The sequence below is a fragment of the Martes martes genome, assembly GCF_963455335.1.
Source record: "Martes martes genome assembly, chromosome: 7".
NCBI classification, from domain to species: domain Eukaryota; kingdom Metazoa; phylum Chordata; class Mammalia; order Carnivora; family Mustelidae; genus Martes; species Martes martes.
Genome location: NC_137894.1, coordinates 108241667 through 108260568, shown reverse-complemented (window position 1 = coordinate 108260568; position 18902 = coordinate 108241667). Strand labels below are relative to the sequence as shown.

The following is an 18902-nucleotide window of genomic DNA, read 5'->3' as shown; positions in this document are numbered from 1 at the left end:
CCACCCAGGTGTCCCTGATTATTTTTTTTAAACATGGGGCTTGAACTTACAACCCTGAGATCAAGACCTGAGCTGAGATCAAGAGTCAGAGGCTTAGATAACTGAGCCACCCAGGTGCCCTGCAAATTGTTATTTTTACTAATCAGCTGTAGGTATTCCTGCAAAAGGACCAGGAAGCAATTTTGTTCACTATGTTACGTTCTGCTCAGGCCACACAGAACATTGTTTCTCCCTTGTTGGCAAGCAGAATCCCATTCTGAGGCTTGATTTGCTAATCTGTATTAAACAGCTGGAGAAACTCCAAAGGAAGGCTGTCCCCACTAGCAGGGCTGTTTGTCAACTAGTTGGCCCCGTAAGGGTACCTGAGTCCCAGTTCTGAGATTTCTGCCTCCCCCAGAACTGACGTGCTCTCTCTTTCAGGAACAAGATTCTAGCCCAAGGAGAAGCCTTTCAAGAAGCTCAGTATCTGCATTTTAAGAGGTTTTCGATCTTTGTTTCTTCCAAATGTAGGTCAAAGCGTGAAGAACAGAAGGATTGGCTGAGGGGAAACAGATGTTTATGTTCATTTCATAATCGTAGGGCTGGGTGGATGTGGAACAGTACAGAGCATCCAAGACATCCAGAGCTACACCAAAACCATCCCAAGGGTCCCCGGCTCCTTCCTGTTTTTTGAGACTCCTTTGCTTCTTCCCCTGAGAGGAGGCGTTCTCCAGTTTCTCTCAGTGAAGGTCTCCCGGTCAGGCCAGTGCTTGTTTTCCAGACAGTGGGCTCCGTGAACAAAGAGATTCAGGCGTGGGCTTTTGTCAGTCACAGCCGAGGCTTTTCTCCCAGCAACTGGTGCTTGGGGCACCCTAATTTGCTTAGTTAGCCTCCTTTCTGGTGTCTTACACTTCCTGCTCCTCTCTGTTCTGAGGTTCTGAGCTCTGAGGCTTCCCTGCTCTCCCTGCCCCGGCCCTCTCTCAACACTTTGAGTCTCAGCCTTGTGCATTCTCTTTCTTCCAGGATCTATCTACGCCCAGCCTTGACAGCAGATCTTTGATGAGAGCACTCTGGTCCTCAATTAGGAATTTGCTAGTTGTTTCTGAGAGGTTCTAAAGGTCTTTTCTGTTTTACACAACTTTCCTTGTCAAAAACTCCCACGTCAAGAAATTATATATGTGGATATGTATTTTTAAAGTTGCTTTTTACTAACTGATGTTTTATCATAGAACTATCCCTCTTGACTTGATTTATAGACACCTTATAGTGTAAAGAAAGGTTTTCTGAACTTGCTAAATTATTTTAGATTGAACTGTATGACCTTATGATATCCAAAAGATTTTGAACTGTGAAATGGCTGTTTCATGGGTTCTATCTAATAAGAAACGCTTAGGATGCTTGTTGACATTTGGATTTCTTGCTCTTTCTCTCAGTGGCTTTGATATAGCAGACTAAGGCTATGGCGTGGACTAAAAAATATGCATTTTCAACAAGTAGGTTTTTCTGATGAGCAGGCAAGTTTGGGAAATAGAGGTATGTCATTTATAGCAGAATAAACACCTCATTCAATATGGTGCTTAGGGCAGTTTGTATCAGTAACTTTTATGTGGATCTACTGTATTTGGTATAAGAAATTTCAACTTAGTGATTATAGTAAAGATTACTAAGAGTCCATTAAAACCTGTTCACCTTTTCTTTGGGTGTAAAGCTAGACTCACAATTACAAGTGACCCAGGGTTTAACTTTGCTCTAACGAAGTGTTAGCAGGGGCACCTGGGTGGCTCAGTGGATCAAAGCCTCTGCCTTCAGCTCAGGTCGTGATCTCAGGGTCCTGGGATTGAGCCCCACATAGCGCTGTCTGCTCAGCAAGGAGCCTGCTTCCCCCTCTCTTTCTGCCTGCCTCTCTGCCTGCTTGTGATCTCTCTCTGTCAAATAAATAAAAAAATAAACTCTTAAAAAAAAAAAAGTGAAGCACACCACTGTGGCTCTGGCCCACCCCATGGCTCCTTGTCTTCACTCCTCCCTATTTTATCTTCCACTGTCTCGATACATGGCCCTATGAAGCCCTAGGTAAGAGCAGAATCACAAGATGGAAAAAAGTCAATCCTTGAATGGCCACATAGAGCAGAACCATCTCATCACACGAACATTTCCCCAGCCTTTTATATGAACAAGAAATAGAATTCTGGTAGTTTGAATCATTACATCCTTGAGTCTATTTGTTATAGTATCCTAGTCTATTGAGTGTGTTGTAATTACAAGAACCTAAAAAAACCCAAAAAACATGGGGTGCCTGGGTGGCTCAGTGGGTTAAAGCCTCTGCCTTCAGCTCAGGTCATGATCCCAGGGTCCTGGGATCAAGACCCACATCAGGCTCTCTGCTCGTCAGGGAGCCTGCTTCCTTCTCTCTCCGCCTGCCTCTCTGCCTACTTGTGATCTCTGTCTGTCAAATAAATAAATAAAATCTTTAAAAACAAAAACAAAACTGTGCTGTTGGCTTAGCTGTTCAGTGGCAAGCGGTAAGAAAACAGAACAGTCTGGAAAGATCAAAATCTGTGCTTTCCTGTGGCAAGACTGGAGTTTTGCAAAACTGTTACCTGTGAAACCTAGAAGGTAAACTGAGTTCCTATAATGTCTGTAGCACTCAAAGGAAAGCCTGGGGAAAACCGGAATGTTATTAGATGTTAATTGTTACTTATTGTACTTAGCAAGGTGTTCTTTTTTTTTTTTTTAAAGATTTTTTATTTATTTATTTGACAGACAGAGATCACAAGTAGGCAGAGAGGCAGGCAGAGAGAGAGGAGGAAGCAGGCTCCCTGTCGAGCAGAGAGCCCGATGCGGGACTCCATCCCAGGACCCTGGGATCATGACCTGAGCTGAAAGCAGAGGCTTTAACCCACTGAGCCACCCAGGTTCCCCTTAGCAAGGTGTTCTAAGAAAAAACGCTGAATTGGTTATTTTTTTTAAAGCAGAGATTGATAGAACACAGGTATTGATGGACTTAGAGTTGTAAAATTGATTATCTTTGGATTCCACAAATAGAAGATACTATTAAAAAAAAAGGAGCCATAAATGTCCACTTCTCTGTTTAAACAGGAGAATCAGTTCTGTGTCAAAGATAAGATTGCTTGCATCTAAGCCTACTGCTTCATATGGCCTCTTGGTGGCTATTGTTAATTTGAGGGGGGAAAAGAAAGATGTTGGGTAAAGGAGGCAGACAAAGTATGTTTAAGAAGTATGTCTAAGAAAGACATACTTTGGTCTTGGATGTGGTTACTGGTCCATGGAATTTACCGGAAACCTGGTAAATTTTTGAGACTTGTGTTTCCACAGAAATGCCAGACTTGGACTGAACATGCTTATAGGTACAAAACAACACTGAGCCCCCAAATTGTAGAAGCAAGAAGCAGGCTGTGAAAGTGTAGTCCCCAAGCAAAGCATGCTCCCAAAGGCCTAGTTGAGATGTGTGTCATGGAGGGCAATGGATGAACAAGACGAAGCTCCCAGACCTGAGCCAGGAAAAGCCAAGACTAATGGATGCAAAGTCAAGACTAAAGGAAGCCTGAATTTCTCCTCCCAGAGAAGAGCATCTGGATCAATTCAAGAAACTACTTCCATTGACAGCCCAGAGGGTCTTCCCAATGTTTGCTATCAGGATTCCATTATTGCCACGTGCCCCCCATTCTTTCCTTTTCTGAAGAGGTTTTGGATATTTTGGTTATTCCATTCCTGTTCTACCGTTGTTTAAGGGGCGATTGTGTAGTGGGGCAGATGATGACTGTCCCGGCGGACCACCAGGAGCCACGTCTCCATCAGATGTGTATCACCTGCAAACACTAGATTCTGACCGGGTGTGGTGACAGAAGGGACCCTGGGTGGTCCCTCTGTGGAAAAGGGCAAGTTGGTTTTACATGGGGGAAAAGTGTGAAGGGATATTTAGTGGCTGGAGAGCCTGATAGAAGCAGAGATGCCTGGTCTCCACTGAAATCTTTTCTTCCCTCTGTGGGGCCCGTCGGTGGGCTTCCTATCCCAGCCTCTCTTGACTGAGGCGTGGCCTCGGACTCATTTACAAGTCGTCTGGAGTGTGACTGGAAATGATGTCTGTCACTTCCAGGCATGGCCCATGAAACTTTCCATTCGAGTTTGTCTGTGTTCTTTCTCATTAGGCTGGTTGGATGCAGATAACTGTGAGATCCCAGGGGATGGCAGGGTCACAAGATGGAAGGAGCCCGGGTGTCTACATGACTCAATGGAGGGAAGCCACCCCATTGACTTGAATCCTTGCCCAGGACCATAACATTAGCAAGAAACACCCTGACGCGCTGTTAATCCCTTACAGGTTCAGGTTAGGTTAGTATACCCTAACTAACAGTGGCTTTTTGATTAACGTTAATAGCCATGAAACTCTAGGCTGCTTATGTTGTTTGTTTGCTGCTTCTTGGCCTCCATTTACTCCTTTGCAAGTCATTTAACAACCTTGGGCATATTCATTAATATCTTTGTGCCTTTATTTCCTCATCAGTAAAATTGGGAGAAGAGTACACCCGCAAGATCATGGTGAGGAAGCGGTGAATTGATGTGTGAAAATACCTCAAACGTGCCTGAACCATAGCGAAGACTCTGGAACGGTACAGCGACTGTCGTTGTTAATACGTACACTAGTGACACTAGAGTTTCATAATTAACACTACTGCATCGCTTGTTGGATCATGCACGGCCGTAACGGGAAAAGCACCAGAAACAAGAGCTGTTGTTCACGACTGAGACAAAACCAGGGATACACATGAATCAGGTCCTTTTGTTTCATGAAAATTGGACACAATCGAGAAGCTGGTGGACTTCAGAGCTTTCAGGAACAATGCCAGGCCACACTCTGACTCACAGTTGGTCTCTATTGAATTCATGATGGAATTTATCCAGAGTGCATTACACCCGGGAAAATTAACTGTTTGGATTCTGCTGACTAACCCAGCGGGTGGCATGGATTTTTGTACGTGGGTAGGGTCTCCCTCATAGGCCCTTGTAATCTTGTGCACAGGATTGATGAGGGAGACTGTTTCTCTTGACTTGTGTTACCTGTCCTTTCCCGAGGGGCCTTATGTTCATTTGCGCATCTTCATGCTGCCTTTGTAAAACAAGCCAACTGTACCCAAAACGTAAATGTCCAATGTGCTGGGCCATCCCTGAACCAAATTTGCTATTTGTCTCACACTAAGAGGGAGAAATGGCAGATTTTGAAAAAGCTATTCCAGAGATAAAATACTGTTTCCCTGAAGCCCAGCCTCCTTGGGCAGGTCAGTAGTAAAATTTATGAAGGATTTCCTAGCCTGAACATGGAGGGAGTCAGGCCATGTGGAGCTAAGATTCTTGGTCACAGGGAGCCTGTCCACTGAAGCCTGAACTGGTCTCGCTCCTTGGTTTGCTGCCAGCTAAAACTGGAGTGCAGGATGGCTGGGAACTGCAGATGCTGTTTCTAGTCCTGGGAGCATGGTTGTTTTTGGGTCACAGATATTTAATTTTCTTTATCCCTCTTCTGTTCTCCTTTCTTACTTCCAAGAGCTGCAGCTCACAATTCACCATCCCTACAGTTTGCTTTGGCTCTGGGAGTGTAATTTACACCCTTGAAGCCTGTGAATGTGCTTGCTTCCAGAAACATCTCAGGGTGGAAGGAACCGTCCATGTATTTCCTGCCACTGCACCTTTGGTGTGGCCTCCAAGGGTCCAGAAAAAGCATCAGCCACACATTACACCCCCTCAAAAGGAGATATTGGGGGGTTGGATACCTACAAGATTTTGTGTTTTTGAGCATCATTGCATTTAGCAATAATCGCGCCTCGGATAAACCTCATTGGCTACGATACTGCCACTGCGCAAAGCTTGAGCATCATTGCATTTAGAAGGAACAGAGTGAGTGAGTCCACTGGTCCGTTCTTGTCTCCTCTTAGACAAACTTCTTTTATATTTTCATCTAAGGTTAAAATCTGGTGATTTAGCTCATAGTCTCATGAGAGTTGTTTCAGGTTTCCTTTTAGCTTACAGAAAAGGAGTCTCTTCCATTCTCTAGAGACTCTCGGCTGTCTTCAGGAAGAGCAAAAGAGAAACTCCTGAGTAAATATTCCCAAATGGGTAGAACTATGTCACAGACCTTTATAGGCTCGGGTTTGGTTTTATTCACTTTGTATTATTTTGTGTTATTCCCTCTCCTTCCCTTCCCTGGTGGTTGGACAGTTTCCCCTCCTGCTCTGGCCATTAAGGTTGTGATTAAGTCTACCTTGGACAGGTTACCATTTAATTAGGTGAAAAAGTTGGACTTGACTCTTGGCTCTCTGTGAAACGACTTCCTTTTACATCTCACTCAGCTGATAGAACAACTAGATTTTCTCCCCCCTTTCCATGAATCGTGTGAATTTCCTGCATAGGCGGCTGGATTTGCAAATAGTGACTTCAAAAATGAATTTTGAAACACAGATCGTTTTTTGACAAATTCTGGGAGGGGTGGTGATAGAAGAAAAAGCCACAGAAAAAATCAGTTCTAGGCCAGAGGCTGATGGAAGTGGTAAATGAGGTACACCATGCACAGGTCCTACTCGAACAGGCTTATTGGACATACCTGTGTACATGAACATACAAACCACAGACATAATCTAACTTGACACACAAGCTAACAAAACACAAAATGGAAGTGCTGTCCTGATGTCATATGTTATGTGGAACATCACTGGATAATATTTCATCAGTGGGGGGTCTGTTGCAAAACTCAAAGTTCAAGATAAGATAAAGATAGAAGAAGTGTGATTGTTTTATGGGAAGTTGTGAAAGCTCTAAAGGTTCTTAGGGCATCTGGAGTCATCCTAGAAGGGAATAGGAAGCAGGGCCCAGTGAGGTTTCTCAGGCTCCCTTTTGCAAGATGAGTGGCCCTATCTACTTTCATCTTGTTCTCCCTAATTTTTAGTCCTAGCCCTTGGTTGAACTTGGGGTCACTCTGAAGCATGCTCTGTATACAAGAGCTGTAAGTCTTTGAGGGGGCCTCTCAAAATTTTGGTAGGCTTTTGAATATAATATTTATGGGGCAATTTGCAGCTCATCTGTTTCCAAATGAAATTTATGTATTGCAGAGTTACATTACTCAACGGATGTGACATTGGTTGCTCGGGTCAAGAAAATTCAATGCTATGTTATAGTTCCACTAGAGATAAAATAATACTTGTGAATGAAATAGTTCAAAAATGGAATATATTTAATAAATTTCTAAACATATTCCTTCCTAAAGATTGGACCAGTAGCTTGTTCATTTTTTCAGCAATTTCAATGGACCAGAAATTACCTAAGCACTGGACAGAGACAATGATGATTAAGACATACCAATTTATTTATTCAATAACTATCTATTGAGAGTCTTTTTTTAAAAGCTGGAGATCGGGGCACCTGGGTGGCTCAGTGGGTTAAAGCCTCTGTCTTCGGCTCGGGTCATGGTCCCGGGGTCCTGGGATCGAGCCCCGCATCGGGCTCTCTGCTCGGCAGGGGACCTGCTTCCTCCTCTCTCTCAGCCTCTCTCTGCCTACTTGTGATCTCTGTCTGTCAAATAAATAAATAAAAATCTTTAAAAAAATAAATAAAAGCTGGAGATAGAGCAGTGAACAAGACAAAGTCCTTGTCCTCATGGACTTCACATTCAAGTGTGGGATAAAAATGGTAAGCTAATAAATATAAGTATAATACCAGAAGTGTGAAATGTTTCAGGTGTGTAGCAGGATAAGTGGTTAAAGAGTGACTCTGTGTGTGTTGGTGTTCTTGCGTGTGGATGTGTTAAGTAATGTGGTCAGTTGAAGCTGAAGAGGCTCTGCAGGAACAGTGTCAGGCTGGGGAAAGGACCAGTGTGAAGTCTTCGAGGAAAGTGGGATATCCATGTGTTTGAGGCATACCAAGATGCCTGGTATGGCTTGAGCAGAATAACTGAAGAGGAGAGTTGGGAGATGGGGTTGGAGAGATGACAGGGACCAAGTCATGGAGGGCTTTGTAGACCATGATGAATGATGGGGTCTGAATGTGAAGGGATTGGAGGAATTGGGCTATGAATAGCCCTTGTCCCAGCTGTGTGGAGAACTGACTAAACGGGGGCAAAGTTGGAAGCAGGGAAGTGAGAGGTGATTACAGTCGTTTAGATGAGACATGGTGGTGACTTGGACAAGAGTGAAGCAATGTAGGTGGTGAGAAGTGAAGGGGTATTTCAAATGTTGCACTGCTCAGTAGCAGGAAGGAATAATAATGAGTCGTTTGAATGGAGAGGGTGGGGGTATTGTCATAAGAAGAAAGGAGTCAAGGATAGTACTGAAGTTTTTGTTCTAAGCAACTAGGTGCAAGACGGTTGTCATGTACTTGTGTGGGGAAGTCTAGGGGAGGACTAGACTAGGGGAGTTAAAGAATTTTGTTTTAACAGGTTACATTGGAGATGCCTATTAGATATTCAGAGGGACCATTGGATATATGAGGCTGGGTCTCAGGGGGAATATTGGGACCAGAGATATAAATGTGGGAGCTGTTGGTATATGAATAATAACTAAATAATAATAACTAAAGCCATGAGACTAAATGCAACCAGCTTGGGTGTGAGTAAATTGAGAAGAGAACTGAGGGAGTGAACACTGAGGTTTACCAACATACATTGGTTGGGAAGAGATGGTAGGCAGCAGAGGATATGGAGAGAGATTTGCCAGTAAAGGGAATAAAAGCCAGGAGAAACTGTTATCCCAGAAACCACACAAAGGAATAAGCCATAAAAAAGCCTCCAAGCCATCCAATAAGATGAGGGCTGAGAACTGACATGGGATTTGGCAAGACACAACCTTCTCCCTGAGCTCAGAGCACAGTGGGAGTGGGAAAAACAAGAAAACAAATAAATTGCTCTACATGGAGGAAGCTATCTTCTAGAAATGTAAAGAAATTTCTAGAGATGCGTTGAAGATGAAGCAAGGAACTCTCCTTATAGAGTCAAGGGGGCTTGGAGGGGAAGGATGCCTGGGGGAAAGATGCCTGCAGGAGATATACTTTTGGGTAGAAGGAAAAGAACTAAGATTCATAAAACTTCAATATTTTTTCTAGCTGGTTCTTATTTATTTATTTATTTTTTTACAATCACTCATTCAAAACCGATATTTCCCCTCCCAGTTTAATATCCCTCTACTATTACTGCATGCATATTTGTCAATTATCAATACACGTGATTACTATATTATAAGGGCATTACATGCATTTCATCACTTCCTACTCCATTTGGAGGATACTCTTAGAATTGTATTTTTCTTTGTTGTAATCTTTATCTTTTTATTTTGGGGGGGAGGGGCAGAGGAAGAGGGAGAGAGAGAATCTCAAGTAGGCTCCATGCACAGTGTGGAGACTGATGCGGCGCTTGATCTCACAACCCTGAGATCATGACCTGATCCAAAAATCAAGAGTTGGACGCTTAACTGACTAAGCCACTCAGGCACCCCTGTAGTCTTTGTCTTTTAATTACATTTTAATTTCCTTTCATGACTGTGTGTAAATGTAGAAAACTTATTCTTAACAATAATAGCTGCTATGTACCTAATACTGACCATGTGTGAGGCACTGTTCTAAGACTTCACATGTATTAATTTATTTGTTCTTACAAACACTCCTGATACTTCTGTTGTTGTTGTTGTTGTTTTTCTTCTTTTTTTGTGTGTGTGATAACTGAGGGACAGAAAGATTAAGTAACTTATTCAAGGCCACACAGAGGTGGCAGTGCCAGTATTGGGACTAAGCTCTCTGGCTTCAGAGCCCACCATCTTGAGCAATATGTCAGGTATGCTTCCATCCTTATTTTTGTTATAGCTCTACTTTCCTGGGATGGGCAGCTGTTCGGGAAAAATCTTCAAGGGATAGTCTCTTGTAGACTTCGGCTGCAATTTCCTAAAGAGTCAGGAATTCAGTTGCTGCTTGTGATTTCAGAATGTGCCAGTAGGACCCAGGGACTGGACACTGGATACTTGTCCACATCGGGGAAGAGAGGTAAAACCATAGAGTAGCCAAAATCTTTAAGGTGCTTTGATTCTCAAATAGCAGTAATATATACACAATTGAAATATAAGATAACTCCATCCTGTAGAATCTAGGTGGTAGTTCAGCCTTTGTTTGATCTCAGATATTTTTTATAGGCTGACTGAATCCCTGAAGATGGTTTTATCCTTTTTTTCTCATACTAGGCTGACAAGTGGTTCAACCAATAGATGGGGATAAGGATACATCATTTCCAAAAGCACTTGAGGCCTCTCCCTTTAGTAAATTTTGCGCCCCACCTTTGATCTAAAAGTTTTTGGAATTAGGTAGCAGCCAGTTTCCTTTCCTGGCAGAAAGAGGGTGTAGAATAAATAAACTTTGCTAAGATGTTTCCATGTCAAGTATCTTAGTAACTTAAATTCCCAGACTTCTTAATCTTATTAGTTTTTTGGTTTTTTTTCCTCTCAGAGTGAAAATTTTCTGTTCTCTTTATTCTGTTCTCATTTAAATGTCTTCTCTGGGCACAGTCATTATATTTTCAGAAAAGCTTAAGGGAGCCAGACTTAAAATTTGCTCTTAATTTTTACAAATATTAAAAAAAAAAAAAACCTTCTGGGAAGTAGATACTATTTTCAATGTGGTATGGTGGTACTCTCCCAATCTGCTATGTAATATTGTCATAAAACATGTAACTATAGGAGAAGGAGGGGACTTAGGTGATTGTTTTGCTCTGGAAAAGAAGCTACTTCCTAACAGAGGGAGGATTTCAAATGGCCACATAGCAAAGCCAGCATTCACACAGGTTTCCTGTGGGCCACTTCCCCTCTGCTGAACCTGACCCAAAGCCAAGGTGAAGGAAGGGAAAATTTTCTCTTATGAAATCTCAAATCTCTGATAACTCACCAAGCCGATCACTCTGTTAAAAAAAAATTATAAAATTAGGTTACTATAAACTTGAAGAATTTCATGAACTTGTTTTTGAGGAACGATAAGATTTGCTTTGGAAATTGAGAGAAAAAGTAAGAATGAGAATGGAAAAATTGATGGGGCACCTGGGTGGCTCAGTTGGTGAAGCATTTACCTTTGGCTGAGGTCATGATCCCGGGGTCCTGGGATCCAGAACCCCCTCAGCTCCCTGCTCAGTGGGGAGTCTGTCTCTCCCTCTGCTCCTCTCCCGCTGCCCTCTCCCTGCTTGTGCTCTTTTGCTCTCACTCTCTCAAATATATAAGATCTTTAAAAAAAAATGGACAAATCGAGATAAGCTATCACATTGACAAGTACACCTACAAACTTTAGAACACTCAGAAAACAAAAGTAACTGAAAGGAATAAGTTGTGACTACTGTATTTTAACTGTCATGCCTTAAAATCCTTTATATCCAATTTAATCCTCTTCTGGATATACTTTAAAATGATTCAAATTTTATTTTTATCTTTATTTTTACTTTAAAAACACATTAATTAAAAATGTTTCTTTGAATTCAAGATACAGACTGCCTAATAGATACTTAAAACCTTTGGTACTCCCCCCCCCTCCCCCCGCCAACTACAGCCCTAGGAAAATAAAAGTACAGTAGTACAGCCACTGATTTTCATAGAAAAATGAGTGTTGACCTTACCATTTCATTTATGAATGGCATGAGATAAATAGATGAAAAGTGGCAAAGATACTTCTTTCACTAGTTGTGTCGTGAGTGGTGCTTTTTTAAAATTGTGTTGCAGTTACCCTACATTTTAGGATGTTCCCATAAAAAGTTACGAATCTTCCCAAGAACGTTGAGTGAGATCTCTGTCCCCAAAGCCTGGAGGGCAGTTCAGGGTATTTCCCCAGTGTTAGTCATTTGGTTTAAGGAGGAAAAAATGTGAGGATATCAATGGACGGACAAATTGTCCTAACCGTTCCAGCGGAGACCTTGGCTGTGTGTGTTCCGCTCTGTGATCTGGCAGCTGCCAGGCCCGCACCCGAGACGGCTGCCTTGAGAACTAAAGCTGGGGTGTGGCCGCCCGCAGCGTGCACCCGGTCCCCAGCCGGCCGGCCGGGTTCTGCTCCCTCCCTTACCTGCGTAGTGGTCAAACACGGTGGGCACGTACTCCTCTGGGAAAGCGTCGTTGGCGTAGCTCATCAGCAGGCAGGTTTTCCCCACGGCGCCGTCCCCCACCACCACACACTTCAGCATCTTCTTCTCCTCCGGGCCCCTGCAGCCACAGCTGCTGTCACCTCCCTCTGTGCAGCTCATCCGGGCGGCTCCAGCTGCTGGGACCGGGCAGTTGCTGTGGCTTCTCCTGCTTCTCCCCAAGCCCATGGAGCGCGGGAAGCGAGTGAGCGGCGGGCTCGAGATCACTCTGCCTTCCTTGGGGTGCCTGGGGTCACAGGGACCTGTCCGAGGCAGCTGGCACATGCCCTCAGGCTTACCATCCCGGTCAAGAAAGGTAGCACACATTTGGGAGAATGATTAAAAGCATCTGTCCCCTTTCCCCTCTAGTTTGAGTTAAGAAACCCTCATTTTTCTCTGAATTCTAGGGGCTTCCTGGCAGTCTAGAAATTTCAAAAGCCCGAGGGTTTTGCTGTGCCCTTCCCCTCTCCAGCCTGGCTGAAGACACGGAATTCTGCTAAATCTTCCCCCTTTTCCACTTCACATCTAACATGGAGGGAAGCTGGGCTTCTTAATGGAGTTTTCCCGTGCTTCCTCCAGCTTGCCGAGTATCAGGAAATCATGGGTTTCCTGCTGCATTCCATATTAGGATCAGTGGGCTGGGGAAGGCTGCAACAATGGGAGCTCTGTGTGTGTGTGTGTGTGTGTGTGTGTGTGTGTGTGTGTGTGTGTGTTTATACTTGTGGGGAACGCTGCCAGGGCAAGGAGTGGGAAAACACTAGGGGTCCCACTGCAGACTCAAGCTGTCAGACTTCCTGTTTCATCTGCTGCTGGGGAGGCTGGTTGCCTGGGGCTGGCTGAGGAGAAGCTGACGACAGGATGGAAACTGGGGAGTGCTGTCTGCTACAGAAACCGGAGGGAATGGTTTAAGTGAGCAGAGAGAACCAGCCGTTGTAGGATAACATATGACATCATCCCTCCCTGAGTCACCAGTGAAAAGCTCTGCAAAGTAAAAATGGACAGTTCTTCACATACTTAAATGAGAAACTTTAGGCAATTCATCCAGGCGAGAGAGAGAGAGAGAGAGAGAGAGAGGAAAACCTTCCAGCATTACATTGTTTCGAAGGAATACATTCTTATAGATCATAAGTATAACACACGTGATCAGGTTCATGAGCTGCCACGTTTGGGCACAACGCTCAGACGTGTACTCCAGACACAAACATCTTTATGGTCAGAGCACATAAGAAATCAATGAGACATGGGATGTTTTGCATCTTCTTATTAGCGAATAAACACACATGTGCTTGGCTCACGGTCTTGGGAATGAAAGTATGTGGGATGGCTGTGTTGGTTTGCTTCAGGTCCCCTAATGCTGCCTTTGCTTGGATGGTTCCCTTTGTGATTTACTCCTATCCCCTTGGGTCAGCCTGGTCCTCTGCCATTACAAAGGGAGCCACTGGCAGCTAATTTATTTATCTCTTGATTTGCTCAAAATGAAGTTCCTCTGAAGCCCTGTGTTTGAGTAATGTACTTGGTCTTGGAGAAGAAGTAGAACTCTGTAAATGATTTTGACAAATGGATCAAGACTTTTTTGATGGGAGAGTCTCAGTTAATTTGAGATTTGTGAGCACTTATTTTCAAGCATTTAGATTACCCGATTGATTTGAGGAGGTTTTTTTTTGTGTGTGTAGGAGATGGGGGAGATGTCTGTTTTAATAGGTGGCTAACGATAATATACATAATATAATAATATACAATGATATAGGATATTAGTATTATGTATATATATAAATTGCTACATGCATATACATACATACATACGTACATACATACATACATAACATATATATGCTACAGTGTAACAGGTAGAACCCCAGATTTATTCTGTTTTAGATTATAGAACATTTGCCACTGGGCTTGGTATCCCAATATTTTTTGCCTAGGCTGTGTTTCCATAACAAACCAGTCCCGAAGCACAATTATTTTAAGTAACGTGTGTGTTTCTTGCTCACATTGTTGTCCATTTTGCATATTTTTGTCTCCCTCATTCAGGGATCTGGGATGGTGGAGCATCCACAATGAGAACACGATGACCCCTGCGTCAGAGGAAGAGATTAATGTGGTCAAGTGGCATTGGTTCCTGAAGTGTCCTTCTCAAGGTGACATTTCTTCTTGCATTTATTGGCCAGAGCAAGTCACATACCCATGCTAGCTCGGTTCAACAAGATCAGAAGTATAGTCCTCCCATGTGTTGGGAAGGAGGGAACTAAATATTGGTGAACAGCCTGAACAGTTTAGAGGTAGTTCAGATCACAGAGAGGGTTTAGTTAGTTGAGATTACGTTAGCGGTACGGAAGCTGTGAATTCTTTATGGTTCATGTCATTCAGGAGCATTTGAAGGCACCTATGATTGCATGTGATCTAGATAATTTTATTTTCATTTAATCTACCTGAAACACCAGGAATATGTGATAATAAGATTGCAATTTGAAAACTTATGTTTTTCTTCTAGAAAAAACCCTCAAGTGTGAAGCTGGCACAAATCTGGGCAGATAGAGTGGTTGAGAATGTCAGGAAACCCAAATTGAAGATGAACAAGACCACTTTTGAGCACAGTGAGATGATAGGTGTTTGGCAGGACTTGGAAGGGGTTCTGACTTTGACCTTGTCCCTGAGATCAGGCAGTAAATACTGCATGGAATGAATATTCCCTTCAAATATGGAGTTCTCAAGCAATGGCTGGCCCCACCTGCACTCCTCCACCACAAATACACTTGAGCCCACTGAACACTTGGCCTAAGAAAAAAACTAAGAAATTGGATTGGGTGAAATTTACCTACATCTGTGTCTAACCTAAATCATGTGTCATCACATACAGGTATTTAAGTCCATGCCAGTTGATATGTGACTACAAATTGGGACAAGAAGAAGAGACTGGAAGCATCCAGTGTGGTCCTTGACCTCTAACTCAGAGGACTGATACATTTGCCAGATCGGATTGTATGCAAAGATGGGCATGGCAGTTAAGAATGCTGGCTCTATCTCTGAAAATAAACTTGTTTCATCACTGTTTACTGCTTCCCCCTGCCAGACTGAATATTTATAAGAAAAAAATGTTTAAGACATTCTATGGAAAATGGCAAAAGAGTTAAAATTTCAATAGTCTCCTGATTCTATGAATCACATTGCCCATGTGAGAATAAATCTTTTTAAAAAATTAAAAGGTGGCTCAAGCCAGATTAACAAAATTTAAAGAAAAAAAAAGTGAAGATGGTTCAACCTTATTTTTATAGGTCTCGGAGTCCATTGAACTGTGACTGCTTCCTTGTCCAGGTAGAATAGTCAAGAATATGCTTTAATTCCAAAGATTTATAGTTAGGAATTTAGAAGTAGTATGAAAACCATGTGCTGAACCAGTCTCAACCAGATGCCTGTATTTTAAGGATCTTGGGCCATTTGAATGATCGAGTGGTGGTTTTGTAGCCATTAATTATTGGTTTACCTCGAGCACCAAGTTTACACAAACTTACCAGTACGTGGTGAAATCTTGTTGGGTGATACTTCCTGCTTTTTTCTGAGATCTCAATTCCTTGGCTCCCTCCTGTCCCCTGAGCTCTGGTTTCACACGAATTTTCCCAAATGCCAGGAGAGCATTTTTGTATAAAATTCTGACTTCTCTGATTGTTTTCAGTTTCAGTAAGGCTTTATTAAAGAGCCCAGATTTTTCTCCTCTATTTTTTTTCTTTCGTGCTTGAAACTAGAAGTTGCACAGGGAAATAAGGCAATTGGGTCAGATACTCTGATTCTGGATTAGCCTCTCCATAGGAGAATGTTTTGAATCCAGTCTTAGGAATGTGGGATGTGCTGTGGTTATGGAGATTCCAAGATGTTCAGCCCAGTCACTAGTCACCCCCTGTCCCATAGGAGGCCCTCTCTGGGGCTAAAGCGGAAGTCAGGCCTCTAGTGGTGGTGGGGAGGTGGGAGACCGAAAGGGGAAGCATAATTCTAGGAGTTCTGACCGAAATCTCCCCCTGGACCTAACCCTTAAGATCAGTTGGGACATTGCTAAAACTTAACAGGCTGTCCTAAGACTGGCCTGGTCTGGAACGGCTGCTCCCCAAGAGGGATGAGTCATTATGATCAGGAACACACATGTATCTGTGTTTTTTTAATCTGTCAGACCACCTGTATTCAGCCTCTGACTATTACAATCATATGTCATATGATACAGTGTGATAAGATATCATAATCATTTATCAGCCACATTTTCTTGGATATGATCTTTTTATAGTTCTTGAACTGGCTTCCTTTTTCCTTGCTTGAAGGATTTTTTCTTTCTTTGCTGAATCTCTTAATTCTTATAGAAGTAGTTACTTGTGAATCTCAGGCAGATGGGGACTTCTTTCTGTCTAAGAAAGAAGAAGCTGATTTGGCCAGTAATGGAAAAGGGGTGTGTAGGTATATGTGTGTGTGTGTGTGTGTGTGTTCTGTATTTCACTATTGCAAACTGTAACAAACCAAAGCTTTGTCTCAGGCTTGTGGATAGTCTGACTATTAAAAACATTTTTTTGGTTCCCCTCCATAGAAGCCCAGAGGTTAGGGATCTTTCAAGTTTCCCCTATCTGGAAGAGATAGCTAATAGTTTGGAAAGATTTTGGATTGATTCCTGATTTTCCAGGTTGAAGAGGTATGCTTTGGAAGGCAGACACGTTTGAGGTTGAGGGGGTGCTAAGTTGTTTCTCCGTCAAGGCCATGGAGCAGGAATAGTCAAAGATCTTTGAGGATTATTTCAACCTGTTAGTGAAATGGGCCCCAGATGCCTAAGGTCATTGAATTGGTCATTGTCTGAGTGGGAAAGGATTAGTGTCACTGCCTCAGGCTGAACTTCTGTGGGCTCAGGGCCCTGCCACACCTTACTGCCCTTTTTACATGGGAGAATCTATTGCAGAAAGTGAGAAAGACTGAAGTCTCTACCTCTGCTAGAAAAACAACTCCAAATGTGCCCTATACTTAGGATGCCTGGTTGTTACATGAAAAATTGATACAAAGATTGAGGAGTGGAAGGGCAGGGAACATGGGATGTGGTTTGTATATGAGGAGGTGTTTTGGTTGTTGTGACCAGATTAAACCCACAAATCAATCTTCCTGAGAGCCTGCAGGTTACTGACCAGCTCCTTGTTGGTGAGACACTAAACGCCGAGGGAAATGCAACTCTACTCTGTGGACGTAATGTGTGTGATCATACTTCCTGAACAGACCATTTGCTAATTAATTTGTGTCTAGAAATCACCTGCATCAGAATAAAGAGAGATATAAAGACTGTCAGTGCTTAAGTGAGACCTCAGCTCTGATCTCAGATTTGGTGTTTGTGCATGACAGGGACTGAGGAAAGATCTGGAAACTAAACCCGGGCTGGAGATAAGTGGGAGAGTGAAGAGAAAGAAAACAGCTTCAAGCAAATCTATTAAAACCCCCAGGACAAAGGGAGGAAAACAAAGCCTTCTGTGATCGTAACCCCAGCAACCAAGGGCAGAAGGTAGGTGGAGTCTTTATGTGGAAGGACACAGGGCTTTCAGGTTGAGTGCCCTAGAAAAGACTCTCCTCTACTGTCAACAAGGAGAATTCTTACAAAGTGTTTATTTTCCATTCAATTTTTCAAAATTTTCTTTTTTGTGAATTTTCTATTCACTATTGTGCTGACTTATTAAAAGTACTGTGAGTATTTCAACAATGCTAGTGGTTTTTGATTTGCTTCTTTTGTTTTTGATCACATTATATTTGGAAGTTATTTTGTACTTTCCCTTACTTTTTGGAAAATTGAAGAAATTGTAATCGATTTTGTGAGATGTATATTTCTTTTGTCTACTCTGAAGTTCTGAAGGTAACTTCTTTAGACCATAGTTTTGTATGATAAAATAATATACGTTTTACTAACTTTATAATGAGAAAATTGGTAAAATGGTTTTGTTTTTGTAAATTTCACATATGCAAGCTTTTATCCAAACTTTATTTTTTTTCTTTCATATTGAAAGGAAGGTGATCCTCCAACACTATGCACGTCTCCAAAGCATTCATGGCTAATTCCAATTATCGCAAACGCTCGGTACCATCATTTATTTGTTTTCTCAAATGTGGAGACTTCATGATAATTGTTGTTCATTCTGCAGATGCCCAAGGTTTTATTTCTGTTGTATTTTTATTTTTTATTATATCTCAGAATTCTTCCAAACCTCAATTTCATTGAGTCAGGGAGGGAGTTTTTATAATTATCGAATACAACTTTTTAAACAATAAAGGAATTCTCTTTACAACGAGGCTCAGAGGCTGTGCCCTTTTCATGAATACTGTTGTTCACTCTGTAAAATGGCAACTGCTATTGTTTCCTATTTGAATGATCACATTTGTTGCTTTTGTCGATCTTAGATCTCTTTCGTCTTTTGGGAATGGCACTCCAATTTTCCTTCTACCTTGTACCTAAAGTCCAAGTTGTTCAGCGCAGGCTAAAGCCACCCTCTAGGGTGGGAGCAGGTACTTGATCTAGGTTTGGCAAATAAGAATGATTTCTGGGGCATTTGCTCTTGCTCTCCAGAAATAGATGCTCTTCTCCCCTGGAATTTCTTTCACTAAGGATCACCAGGTGGGAAGATCCTACCTCATGTTGATCATAATGATAACGATAACGTAGTTTAAAAAAAAAAAAAATTAGGGTAGGTTCTGCACCCAGCATGGAGCCCAACACAGGGCTCAAACTCACAACCCTGAGATCAAGTCCTGAGCTGAAATCAAGAGTGGGATGCTTAACTGACTGAGC

General features: G+C 42.5%; 1 protein-coding gene across 1 annotated transcript in view; it reads right to left on the bottom strand.

The window, feature by feature from the left end:
• The window catches only part of RHOJ (ras homolog family member J), a 79722-nt gene extending 67021 nt beyond the window's left edge, over positions 1–12701 (bottom strand). Inside the window, exon 1 of the mRNA XM_080807740.1 lies at positions 12055–12701. Coding sequence (XP_080663866.1) covers positions 12055–12436 — 382 coding nt within the window. The 5' untranslated portion in view covers positions 12437–12701. The remainder of the gene's footprint in view (positions 1–12054) is intronic.
• Positions 12702–18902: the final 6201 nt, after the last annotated feature.